Source organism: Palaemon carinicauda, chromosome 9 (genome assembly GCF_036898095.1).
Source record: "Palaemon carinicauda isolate YSFRI2023 chromosome 9, ASM3689809v2, whole genome shotgun sequence".
NCBI classification, from domain to species: Eukaryota; Metazoa; Arthropoda; class Malacostraca; order Decapoda; family Palaemonidae; genus Palaemon; species Palaemon carinicauda.
The window spans coordinates 76,012,702-76,026,132 of NC_090733.1; the positions used below are offsets into that span (position 1 = coordinate 76,012,702).

At 37.4% G+C, this 13,431-nt stretch overlaps 1 protein-coding gene across 1 annotated transcript in view; it reads right to left on the reverse strand.

The window, feature by feature from the left end:
• Positions 1-13,431, reverse strand: part of LOC137647003 (alpha-1-inhibitor 3-like) — a 99,913-nt gene that overhangs the window by 21,023 nt on the left and 65,459 nt on the right. The window contains exon 10 of the mRNA XM_068380110.1: positions 513-692. Within this exon, the coding sequence (XP_068236211.1) occupies positions 513-692 (180 nt within the window). The remainder of the gene's footprint in view (positions 1-512; positions 693-13,431) is intronic.

Here is a 13,431-nt window from a genome sequence, read left to right on the forward strand (position 1 = left end):
CATTTGTTTGCATATCTTTTGCCCATTAGCTAAAGTTACTATCAATATAAACACTGTCAAATGTTATCTTTTTCTGCCTAAAAGGTGAATGCCCTCGTGCTAAATCATGCAATTTCTTTACAAGACGTCTCAAACTACATACTGTATTCAAATTTATATAAAATACACATTTCCATTATGAAATTTTCTTGTCATGAAAATAATTCTGTAAATTATGCTTCATTGCCGGTTCCTTTAGTTTACTCGACAGTTCTCAATCTCATATCTTATAAAATTCTGTAATGACCTTTTAAACTTTTGTTCTGAAGTCTTATTTTAAAATTGAATTAGCACTGGCCTTTCTAGATAGTATTAACTTAAACTTGGCTTTTATATCAGCACCTACCTAAAAATTGAGGATGCCTTTTCCAATTCAGAATTACAAATGACATTTAAGCTTTTCAACTGATCACTATTATCAAGAAAAAATTATGGTTTATCTTGAATAAGAAAGAATATTAGTAGTCACTCACCATTGCTTTAGGGGAAACACTATTAGGAAGAGTCAATGATATATTCAAGACTCCTCTAAATATGCCTTCGTGCGGATCTTGAAGAGGCTCTACGAGATGTTCACTCCTAAATGGCAATTCACTCGGTGTCAGCTGATACTCCCTTGTAATGGTGTGCTGAATTTGTCCTCGAGATATTACCTGAAAGTTTAAAGGTTTTTTGAATATTTCATTTTAAAAAAAGATATCTTTCTGGTAACTATAAATCACCAAAAGACTAGTTTGTATGCACGTAGACTGTAGTCTAATTCTTGCGATCTTATTAGTCTAACTGTATAGCAGGGTCAGTCACTCCAGTCTTAGCAGTCTCTCCTCTTTCCTCTTAAGTGCCCTAGATTATGCTCCAGATAATAGTGCGGGCCAGATAACAGTCTTTTAAATCCTCCTTTTGAGATTTAATGACATTTTCTTGTCTAAAATGACTTCAGTTATTTCTCTCCATTTTTGCCTTAATTCTTTCACCGTCTGTTTCACTGCTTTTTTAGTAGTACATCCCTCCCCTGTAATCACTGATCCCAAGTAATTAAACTTATTGTTCTGCTTTAGCACTGGTACAATCTTCCACTTGAATGTTTACTACTTCATGTCAGTCTCTATTACTGATCAGTATCTCTGACAATCCAGCATAGTATTCAACTTCAATCCTTTTCTTTTCTAGGGCTCCTTTCCACGCTGAAGACCTTTCTTGCGATTCTTCTGTGTCTGCTATAATGACTAGATTTACAGCAAACATCAGATCCCACAATTCTTAGTTTTCTAATTCTGATGACAATGTCTATAAAGACATAAGTAGACTCAGAGCAGATCCATTATGGAGGCTAACTTCCATAGGGAATGACTCGGCCCCCTATATTTTGTCTTGCCCCCTCAAAAATTCCCCTCACCATCCTTACCAACTTCTCCGGTATTCCTCTTTCTCAAACACCAGTAGCCTAACCATCTTGGTAATTGTAAGCATTCCTATTTCCTTCTAAATACTTCTCTTGAACTTGTCTTACAATATGGATAGCATCCTGTGAGCTCTTTCCTTTCACAAACTCAAAACTGGTTTTTCTGTACTGTATATTTATAAACTTCCTCAACCATCCTTCTACTATTCTTTTTTATTATCTTTAATACAGGCTTCAGAAGCATTATTCTTCTGTAGTTCCCACAGTTTAATAAGTTTCCTTTCAAGTTTATACAATTTAATCATCGACTTGTCTTCCAAATCCTTTGGCATTTTCTCTACATCCAAATATTTTCCAATAGAGTGTTCACCCACTTTTTGCAAAGATTTCCTAATGCCTTGATCATTTCTGTTACCCTTGACTGTCTTTCGCAAAACTTTATTTACTTTTCTTTTCTTTACAAAATTCTTGACTTCACTATCTGTAAAGTTTGTTATTGGTTATTCTACTGGAGGAACATTTCAAGATCTTCACGCTCATTCTCCTTCCTTCATAGCTGGGAAAATTAGTCGTTGCATCTTCTCTTGAGTTCCTATTCCTCAGTTAAGATATTTCCATTTTCATCTGTCTATATCTATTACTAGTTTGGTAGTTAGTATCTTCTTCCTACCTTCTGGCTATATTCTTTGTCTTTGCAGCTGTTTGAAACTCTTTATTCTGCTACAATGTTATTTTTCCTGTTGGTGTTTACCACTTGCTCTCCAACGCACCTCTGCTGCACCACAATCTCTTTCGTAATATCCCATATCTCTTCAGGTGATTCATACTTTTCATCTACATAATTTTTTCTTGCTCTTTCATCTTTACTTCTGATTACTCTTGCCTCCCCATTCTGCTTCATAGTTTTGATCCTCCTTTTCCTGGATTGGGTTTTTACTTTTCCTTATTGTCTTCCACTTGAAATCATTATCCACAACTTCTACACACACCCATACACACACACACACACACACACACACATATATATATATATATATATATATATATATATATATATATATATATATATATATATATATATATATATACATACATATATATATATATATATATATATATATATATATATATGTATGTATATATATATATATATATATATATATATATATATATATATATATATATATATATATATATATATATATATATATATATATACATATATATATGTCCCATGCTTGACGGATAATGAGACATCGGAACATGGGTTTTCTTCACTTTATTTGACAAAAAGTTCGTAAGTACACCATACTGTACACAGCTATCACTCTCTCAGGAATGAGAGCCTTGTCTACTTGAGTGCGCAAAGGCAACCAAACTCCTCTCGCTATCAAAATGCAATCTTGCTACAAAAACATGCTGAGTTATAGGTTTTTGTGGAATACTCATGATTATAAAGTTCATTTACCTTGACGTACAACCCATATCTACATACAAGAATTAGGACATTACTCCCCCCCCCCCACAAGCTCCTCACTCCGGGAGGAGGTCCACACTCGCCCTCACTAGTCTATGATATATGGAGGACACTCCGACCCGGAATAGACATGCCATGTACTAAACAGAAGTGCAACATAAAATATATATGTAGAAATCACCCCCCCCCCCAAAAAAAAATAGCATATAATGAAATATTGCATGTAACAATATACACAATACAATATAAATAATTCTACTCATTTCTTCTTAAGACCTCTGCAACTAAAATACAGAATACCCAAAGTGAAAAAAAAAATCGTAACATCAGTCTTACACAACCTCATCAATAACCTCCCTCTGGTTGCGGGCAATACAGGCTTTTTGGGTGGGACAGGGGTTGGAATAGATATTCCTTCATCCCCGATTTTAATTGTCCGTGTTTACGGTACAAATTCGCAACACAACTCACCACTACTGTTTCGCCATTTATTTAAATCATTACTACACTTGCACTTGCACTTGCACTTGCAACTATCAACCGGTGGCCACTAGCCGTTTTCCCGAGAAAATCATTCATCTTCCTGCCCTTCTCTTATAACATTAAGTATAAGGTATTCACATCTACACATTCTCTAACACTGCCTATCCTCAAGGCTGAACTTTTAGTCCCACAGCCACTTGCCATTCGGGAACCGCCCCGGACCCAGCAACCAGGAATCATATAAATACATGAATAATACAGCATCCGCCTGACGGATCTCACCTGACATATTTAACCTCTGATTGTTTTTAGGTTCACTCAGCAATGTTATACATATTGCCACACTCAGCAAAATTACCACAACATTTTACGTATATATGAAGCATCAACATAAGAACACATTGTTATCATCAAGTTTATTTAAAACACGTCAAAAAAAGAAATGAGGTCTATTCAAACAACAACAATAGCAAAGAAAAAAAAATTCTACTCAACTCGAGGAATGTCACGTATGCAAGGGTAAGGAGGAACACTTTAGAAAACTACCTCTTCAGGTACCACACGAATGTGTGCCTGATGATGTTCAGACACTGTACCATTAATAATGCTTTGTATCACAACTGTGTTAGATTTAACCATCTTTACTTAGTACAGACCCAAATACGCTGGCTCTAGTGTGTGTTTCCTAGGTTGTAATCGTTTCTAATACACAAAATCGCCCACAAATACTATTACCGGTGCGGTTTTGAACCGACCATCATACTTTGAGCTGTGTTTTTCATTAGCTTTTTTCAAAAACCTTTTAGTGGTGTTCATTAATCTCCTCAAGAGTTTTAGTAAATATACACGGTATTACTCAATTGAATAATTTGGCAATTGTTGCGAATTAATGAGTACCGTATATGGTAACACAGGATACTGTCCATACTCTAAAAAGAAAGGCGTGTCCCTGAGCGAAGCATTATATGTAATGTTCAAAGCTAGCTCATTTGTAAGAAGCATGGCGTGCCAATGAAGGGGATCATCAGCCACTAAGTAACGTAAAATTCGCACTACTTTCCTATTATGCGATTCCACTAAGCCATTTCCTGAAGGCCTATATGAGGTCACTGAAAAGTGTTCAATTTTCATCAAGTCCGTGACCGATTTCACCACCATTATCATTTATCAAAATTTTCGGGCAACCAAACCTGTTAATGAAAGAGCACAGCGCCTGGGATAATGAATTTGCTAACTTATTCAACATAGCGTAAGTATGAGTGTACCGAGTAAATGCATCCACAAATACACATATATACTTATGTTGTGTTAAACCAGTAGGAAATGGTCCTACCACATCCATATTCACCCTATAAAATTTAATAGGAATCACAGGCCACTTTCTGGCTTCCGGTACAGTGTTTTTATGTTCTTTGAAACAGTTACAGTTACAAGCATGACGACCTTTTATATAATTCTCTATAGATTTCTTAATTACTAACCAAAAATAGGATTCACGTGCTCTCCTTAATGTTCTATCAATCCCTAAATGCGCTGCATACGGACTTGCCTGTACAATGTGGAAGGTTCGATCAATTAAAGAGGGAGGAAGAACTACCCGTGCACAAAATTCCCCTCCCCTCTTCTCGTAAGCACAATATAAGATATAATTTTCTATAAAAAAAATTCTCGCGAGGCACATTCAGAAATGACGGATAAAGGCCGATTCACACGACCCGTTTTCTTTCCAACAGGCTGGCCGTCGGTTAACCGGCGTCTAGCTTTCTTGCGTTTATTCAAATGCAACTGTTCACACGACCCGTTAGGCTGACGGCAGCCCTCGGACGTCAGCCGTCCGAGTCGGCCTGGCTTTCTTTCCAAGAAACCTCGTCCGGTTTGCCGGAAGTTAGCCACCCGTCCCAACCAATGGATGGATGATATTTTGTGTGAATGAGGACCTGTATCGTTCCCGTTCGTTTCGTGGCATACAACCCCGACTTTTCCTCATAGTATAGAGTCATAGAAATTAGTTAGTGTGTTGTTGACACCATGTATTAGAGGCTAATTGAACTTTTGCAAGGGTATGAGGAGATGTTTGACATGGCAAACAAGATGTATAGAAATAATTTACATATATAAAAGATATGGAAAATGACTGGAGAGGCATTAAATAAAACAGGTGAGTTTATCACAATTTTAATATTCTTGGCATGGTGCATAAAGCATTATGAAGTTGCATAACTCATTTTATCAAAACAGTTATCAACCAACATCTTATAGTGTCAAAATTATCGTAATTTACTCGGTCCTAACGTGACAGAGTCTAAGTAAACAATGAAAAGCACGCGCTGGTAAACGGATACGGAACGCCTCGTGTGAATGTAAAACATTTCGACAGCGGTTAGCCACCACCCAGCCTGTCGGAAAGAAAACGGGTCGTGTGAATCGGCCTTAACTCTCCGATTCCCCTTTAATCACTGCTGGCACTCTTTCAATCCATTCCTCCTTTTTCTGTCCTTGTAGGACTTCCTTTATGTCCCAACCTCCCAAGTCAATCAAACCTGCATCATCAGGGCCTTCATACTGGACACCCCTGGTCATGTCCTCGGCCACCCACATACAGTATATTCACCTTCGCCGCTCATCTCTCTCTCTCTCTCTCTCTCTCTCTCTCTCCCGTCTTCTGATTGCTGAGTTGCTCATAGGGAGAATTCACATCCCGTTCTCTATTTTCTCTATTTTGATGGGGGTCTTCAATATTTTGGTTACGTTCTTCATTCCTCTTTTGTGCCCTAGTTCTTACTCCTATTACTGCACCTCTAGAGAGAGCATCAGCTACCTTGTTAGCTTTACCTTCTATGTGGTGAAAACCAGTGGCGTAGCTAGAAGTTTGTCCGTGGGTGGGCACCTAGGGGGCTCTGCTAAAGAAGAGGAGGGCACTAAGCTATCGGAGCGACCCTATACATGCCAATTTCAGAAGCATTCTAAAGCCATATGAGAAGGGTCTTAGCTCATATTCTGAGATCAGCAGTGAATATTTAGGCATTATACAGGTATCTGTGATTATGTTATATTGTATCAAGTAAAAAAGAGATACATGGTAGGCTACATTATAATTATACGTAATTATTAATCAGGAAGAATTACAGATATAAAAATTAAAAACGTATAGTAAGCAAGCAAAACGCGTTAATTCCTGTAATTCCTATGCGTATAAAAATTGTGAAGTATAAACGTGGAAATGCAAGAAAAAAATAACTTTTCATAAGTTTATTATGTAATAGGTACTCTTGATAAAAAGGTTAATGAATATATCAAATTTCATGAATATATATATATATATATATATATATATATATATATATATATATATATATATATAAAGAGAGAGAGAGAGAGAGAGAGAGAGAGAGAGAGAGAGAGAGAGAGAGAGAGAGAGAGAGAGAGAGAGAGAGAGAGAGAAAATTAAAAACTCTTGCTATACGTTATATGAAAAGTTATTTTTATAAATTTCTCTTCTTCCTGTGATTTTCTCTAGACCTCTCTAAAAAATCCTCTAAATCTAGTCTTTTAACTTTCATACTTTCAGTTGACAATACAGCAATATTGTTCATTCTGGCATTGATCATTGCATTTATGAGAGTAGTCTTAATAAATTTCGAAGTAGAGAAGCTTCTCTCATCTGAAGCTGATGACATAAGTAGCACTTCAGAAAGGACTCCTCATATGGATTAAAAATTTTCGGTAAGTCTAACAATGATTTAGGTCTTCCAGCGTCACTTACGGCCTCGTGGCGTCTTTCTAACATGCGTTTTGCAGAAAACCCCTTATGTTTGAGATCTTTAGTGTTGGCGTATTAGGCATGAATAAATCAACACAATTTCTCAAAAGATAAGAATTCCATACTTTGTGAATTAAGAGACTGGAATGCTTTCATAAGCCAGTATATTTCATTACTTAACAGGCTTTTCACTTCTTACAACATACGAGGTACAATAGGGTAGAAAGTGAATTCGTCCTGAATCCTTAACAATGAGGTCAAAGTGTGTGTTTTCTGACTTTTTCAAAAAGAAGCACCAACAAACTCCTGCAATTTTGTAGAAATTATATGTTTCCTTGATAGTCTACACACTCTGAAGTATCAAAACCAACAGCTGTTGTAATCAATGGAGAAGCTTCAGAGTGGGCAGCTGTTACAAGTGGAGTACCTCAAGAATCTGTCCTTATCCTATTGCAATTTCTGATCTACATTAAAAACATAGATTTAGGATTAACTAGTATAATAGCCAAATTTGTCGACGATACTAAATTAGGCATAAAGGCCGTGAAAACCTTAAGAGAGGATCTAATGAAGCTAGGAGATTGGCCCAGAAAATGGAAAATGCCTTTCAACCCACAATCAGATAACTCACTGATGGGTAATGAAAGAGAAAGTGTGGATCAGGAGGAAGATCTCGGTATTATTATCAGTTAAGATTTGAAGTTCACCAAACAAAGCAGAAAAGCTGAAAAGAAAGCACAAAAACTAATAGGCTAAATAAAGAGTCAATTCCAATACAGAAACAAAGACACTGCACTACACATCACTAGTAAGACCCCATCTAGAATACGGAGTCCAATTCTGGACTCCAAGTATTCGGAAGGATATAAATAAATGGGATGCAGTACAAGCTAGGGCCACCAAACTGGTCCCAATACTATGGTATTTTGGATATAGACGGAGGATGGAACGTTTGAACTTATTTCATCTACAAACACGACTAAGGGGACAGTTAATAGAGGCATTTAAAATTCTTAAAGGAATAACAAATGTAGATTACAACAATCTATTCACGCTTAGCATAAATCATTCCAAAGGTAACGGACACAAACTGAAATTTTAAAAATACAACACCACTCAATGTGGCAATTTCTTTACATACATAATACCAAATACTTTAATAGACTTCCAGCGGATGTAGTAAACATTAATAGGGTAAACGAATTCATGAATAAGTTAGACTAGATCATAAGAACTCTCTAAATGCTTAAACTAAATTGGTCTATCAAAGAGCGAGGATGGACTAGAAAGTCTTTCAGACATCCAGAATCCTTTTAATTCCTTGTAACTCTTCTCCATCTCATCTCACAAAGCATTAAAAAAAGTTGACCTCAATGCATCTCTTCAAGCTAAACTTTACAGTTTCAATTAATTCTACAGCTTTTTCCAAGTCAAGGATAGCTGACTGTAGCAAATCCCGATAAAAGAAAATGAACATATTTCTGAAAGAGTAAGTACTTTTAAATTAGCTCAAACCAATTCCAAATGGAATATGATTAAAATGAAATAGGGATAAAATATATTGATGACTGTAAATGGATAAATGTCTCGAAAATATACATACGTATATCTTGGCGCAAAATTCCAGATTGATTGACTGGTCTGAATTCATCTTTGCATCGCAGAAAAACTTGGGAATCTTGAATATGTGAGAATTCGTTGATGTAATATTCATATGTAAATATGAATGCATAAATACACATACATATATACATATACTGTATAAGAGCACATCAGAAATTTGGACCTTACTAAAGGCTTAGAACCTAAGCTAGTTACAACGCAAAGAGAAATGGAAAGAATGATAATGGGATTAACATTGACACTATGAGACAGAAGAGATAGAGGGTATTCTAAAAAAATTTAAGAAAAGAAATGGACATGGGCAGGATAAATAATGAGAGTGACAGATAATATATGGACATTAGGAATTATAAAATGGGTCTCCATAGATTGCAAAAGAAATAGGGGAATGAAGAGAAAACGATGGACTGGCGAGCTCAGAAAATTGGCAAGTATAAACTAGCATAGAAAGACCACAAACAAAAATTAGGAGAACGACATGTCTGACGCCTTTATTCTATACTGAGGACTTGTGACGGAACATGATGATAAGTTGATACACGCATATATATATATATATATATATATATATATATATATATATATATATATATATATATATGTGTATATATATATATATATATATATATATATATATATATATATATATATACACAGGAACTGGAGAAAGAGAGAATTTGTCGATGCAATTTGTTTTCCGTTTTATATATATATATATATATATATATATATATATATATATATATATATATATATATATATATATATATATATACAGTATATATACATACATACATATATATATATAAATATACACATGCAAACATATATATATATAACGGATTTTGTGCGAAGCGAAAAATCTATTTTGGGTGAGATGGCCATGTCGTCCTGATGGAAGTTCCTTAAAGTAGCTTCCTAAGGGATATATGTACTACAGTGATATTCCCAGAGAATTTTACCTTTAGGTATCCAGAGTTCTAACTCTTGGCGCGAATATCCTTAAATTTTCTCTCAAGGATATCGCATAATATCAGAGGACGTATTCTTGACACGCCACATAGCAATCTGCACCCCTAATAGCGTTTACGCTTCGAGGAGGTGTGGCAAAATAGAAGGGAGCCGTACCAAGGCTACCCCGTTCTCGTATTACTATTAAGAATACAAAAGCACCATTCCCACGATGGCAGACATTCCTTGTAGCATTGAGCATGGTGTTACAGATACAGTACCACGGGGGGATACTGTGAAGATCTTTTCTTTTTAGAAGATATGGGTGGGTCCATCAGGACGACATGGCCATCTCACCCAAAAATAGATTTTTCGCTTAGCTCAAAATCCGTTTTTTTGGGCTCAAGCCATGTTGTCCTGATGGAAGCATACCAGAGCATAAGTGTATCTGTGGATTTTCATCAGTGCCTTAACCTTATAGCAACCTTTTCTATGGTCATGGGGACCAATTGAGACAGGTGACATCATTGTTATTCGTCATCATCACTAATCATAAACAATGTTAGTGCTTCCTAACTCCTACAGGGAAGAGTCATTCTTGACAGTACAAAAGGGATCTCGAGGTTAACATATATTGTATGACCAAACATAAGTACACACTGAATATACAAATAGTCTCATAGTTGTATATTTTGTTGAATTAACATCAGTGTCTCTTATATCTATTATTTGATGCATACAAATATATGAGGAATACTTACTTTGGTAAGTTGAAGAACTCTAGCATGTATACAAACAATTGTCTGGCGAAAGTGGACGCACTACATTCTAATAGACATTTATTCCTAATAAATGACTAAAAGAGATGGTTAGTAAAACGAATGTAGTATGACAATGGGATTATACCTGTAATGAGTACAGAGACTATATTTCTTTCTTGAAGGAAGAAATGATGAGTGCCACTCTCAGACTGAAGAAAAATTATAAAACAATTTCTCTTCATAATTCCTGTACTGGTTACTTCTATCTGCACTGTGTACTACGTACACCGGCACTAGTGCTATCTGTATAATTCCACACCCGGGCTTTTGAACAGAGCTAGTGTCACCATGGTAACACTTAATCAAAAGAGGTCACACCTAAGAAGGATGACCGCTTCTCCCTTTAATTGACAGTCCCAGTCAATTAGCTGTTCCTCGTAGAATTAGACGGCAGGTTAAATATTCTACCTGGTGTCACCACATACTGCTTCAGATCATGGACTTGCCTAGCATAGTGTTTGTAGAACACTCTGGATGATTCTCACCCAGTACATGTGCAAGAACATGTGAGGTCCCAAACCATTAACTGTTTACCACAGTAATTAGGGGGCAGGTTTTAATACACTACCTGCCGCCACTACGAAGTGTTTCAGTTCATGCACTTGTTTTGCATAGTGTTTGTAAAACACTCTGGATGATTTCCATCCAGTGTATGAATGAAGACGCTCAAAGTCCATATACTGAAAGAAGTTCAGTGATGAAGCAATCTTTCTCGGATCATGACCTGCGGGAGTACTGTCTGGATCCGCTCTACGAATAAAGTAGGTGAGCTTCGCCCTTAGTTGTTTCAGGGATAAATTTGATCCATAAGTTTCTCCTTTAAAGAGCTTTCCTCCCCTGAAGTCTGAAGTTCTACGAAGATAGACCTTTAGACACTCTACAAGACATAGAGAGACATCTTCCTTCAGAGGGCAGATTCTCCAGGGACCCCACCTCTTAGTGGGTAGCTCGATTTTAGCGAGAAAGGATGGATCAGGAAAGAGATTCAGTTCTCCCACTTCCATGAACTGAATGTGACCCTCATCTCTGGATAGGGGCACTATTTCACTAACTCTAGCCCAGGAGGCTATAGCAAACAGAAAAATAACCTTTTGGGTTAGATCCTTAAGAGAACAATCTTCATTGTTCACAGATGAGGCATAATGTAGGACCTTGTCTAAAGACCAAGAGATGGGCTTTGGTGGTACTGCGGGCCTAAGCCTAGCACATACCTTCGGAATCTCATTAAAGATTTCATTCACCAGATCCACTTGAAAGGCATATAGGAGAGGCCTAGTCAAGGCTGACTTGCACGTATTTATCGTATTGGCCGCCAGACCTTGGCTATGATGGTGGACAAAGAAGGACAGACAGAAGTTCATTGAAATTTCTTTCGGTCCTTTTGCTTTGACAAACGCAACCCACTTTTTCCAGGAAGACTCATATTGTCTTCTAGTTGACTTAGCCTTGTATTCTTCTAAGAATTCTATATTGCCTTCTGAGATCCCAAATCTTTTTCTAACCGTTAGAGCAAGAAAATCATGAAAAGAAGGGTTTGGGTTCTCTGTGATAAAACGAAGGCAGTTAATTTCTGAACCTTCAGAAATATACCTAGGATCTGAGCTAGGACCAGCCTCATCTAGTCTATCAGCCCCACTAGAGGATCCTCGTATGGGGCTACATATCGAGGTAGTTTCTTGAAGACACTCGTGATGAAGAGGTAGAATTGCAGTTCCGGGACTTGTTCCCATCTGGGAGGGAATATGTCTGTGTCCAAGGACCATTCCAACTCTATCAGCTTGGATCGAAATAGAGTATCCACCGTCACATTGTGGATCAGTTGTAAATGAACTGCTAGCAGGTGCCATCCCTTTAAGAAAGTGATGGATAACTTCACCTAGACTGTATGAGAGGTTCGATTGTGACGTCTTATTATCGCTTCGGTGTCCCAGATCAGTCATAGGGAGTCTGATCTGTGTGGAGGGGGCTTCCCCACCCATGATAGGACCATCAGAGTCTTGGGACTTTCATGCTTTAATTTTTGTTAGGGAAGCGATTAAGGAGGGACCGATATCAGTCTTTTTTTATCTCTTCAAGCTTTTGATGCATGTTTTCTCCAGGCTCTTAACGCATCTTTCCGGTGTGCTCTTTGCACTAGGTCTGTCACTATTGCGAACTGGGGAAAGTTTAGCGCTTTTCCCTGTTGGCATTTTGGAAATCGGACTGATTACCTGAGTCTCTTGACAGACCTCGCGAGCTCCTTTTATATTCCCAAGGAAAAGGAGAGTTGATGTGACTGAGGGCTTCGATGGTTTTTTAGCCATCGAAACCCCTGAGCTGGAGAAAGTCGAAACTTCTAGAAGCTTATCTTGCATCCGGGATGTCCCGGGAACCGGGTCATTTCTTTGAATGCACATTGGCCAGCCACTTCAGGTGCTGTCTACCCCAGCCTCTCGATCAGGTATATTAATGCCTGAACCATTTCTAGGCTTGACTTTGACGTGACTAAGTTCGTCAATCCTATGAAGATACTTAGAACTGTGAGTCCGACACGTATCTTTCCTAGGATGAATGTTACTATCTGTAACATGAATTCTAGATAGGAGGAAGGGGGGTGGTTGACTGGAAGGTTCCGCAGGACACCTTTCAGGTCTGACAAGACTACAAACACCCCTAATTGGAACAAGGTCCATATGTTCGGAAGGATTAACATTCAGAACTTGCTGTTTTTTATGAACTTGTTGAGTGGCGACAAGTTCAGAATGACTCAGAGATTTCTTGAGTCCTTCTCGTGAACACAAAACAGCCTTCCCTGGAACTCGATGAACTATAGTTTTCTTACCACCTGTATGCTCTATAGCTCTCAGGTATACTCCTCCAGGAGGGTTTTAAACTG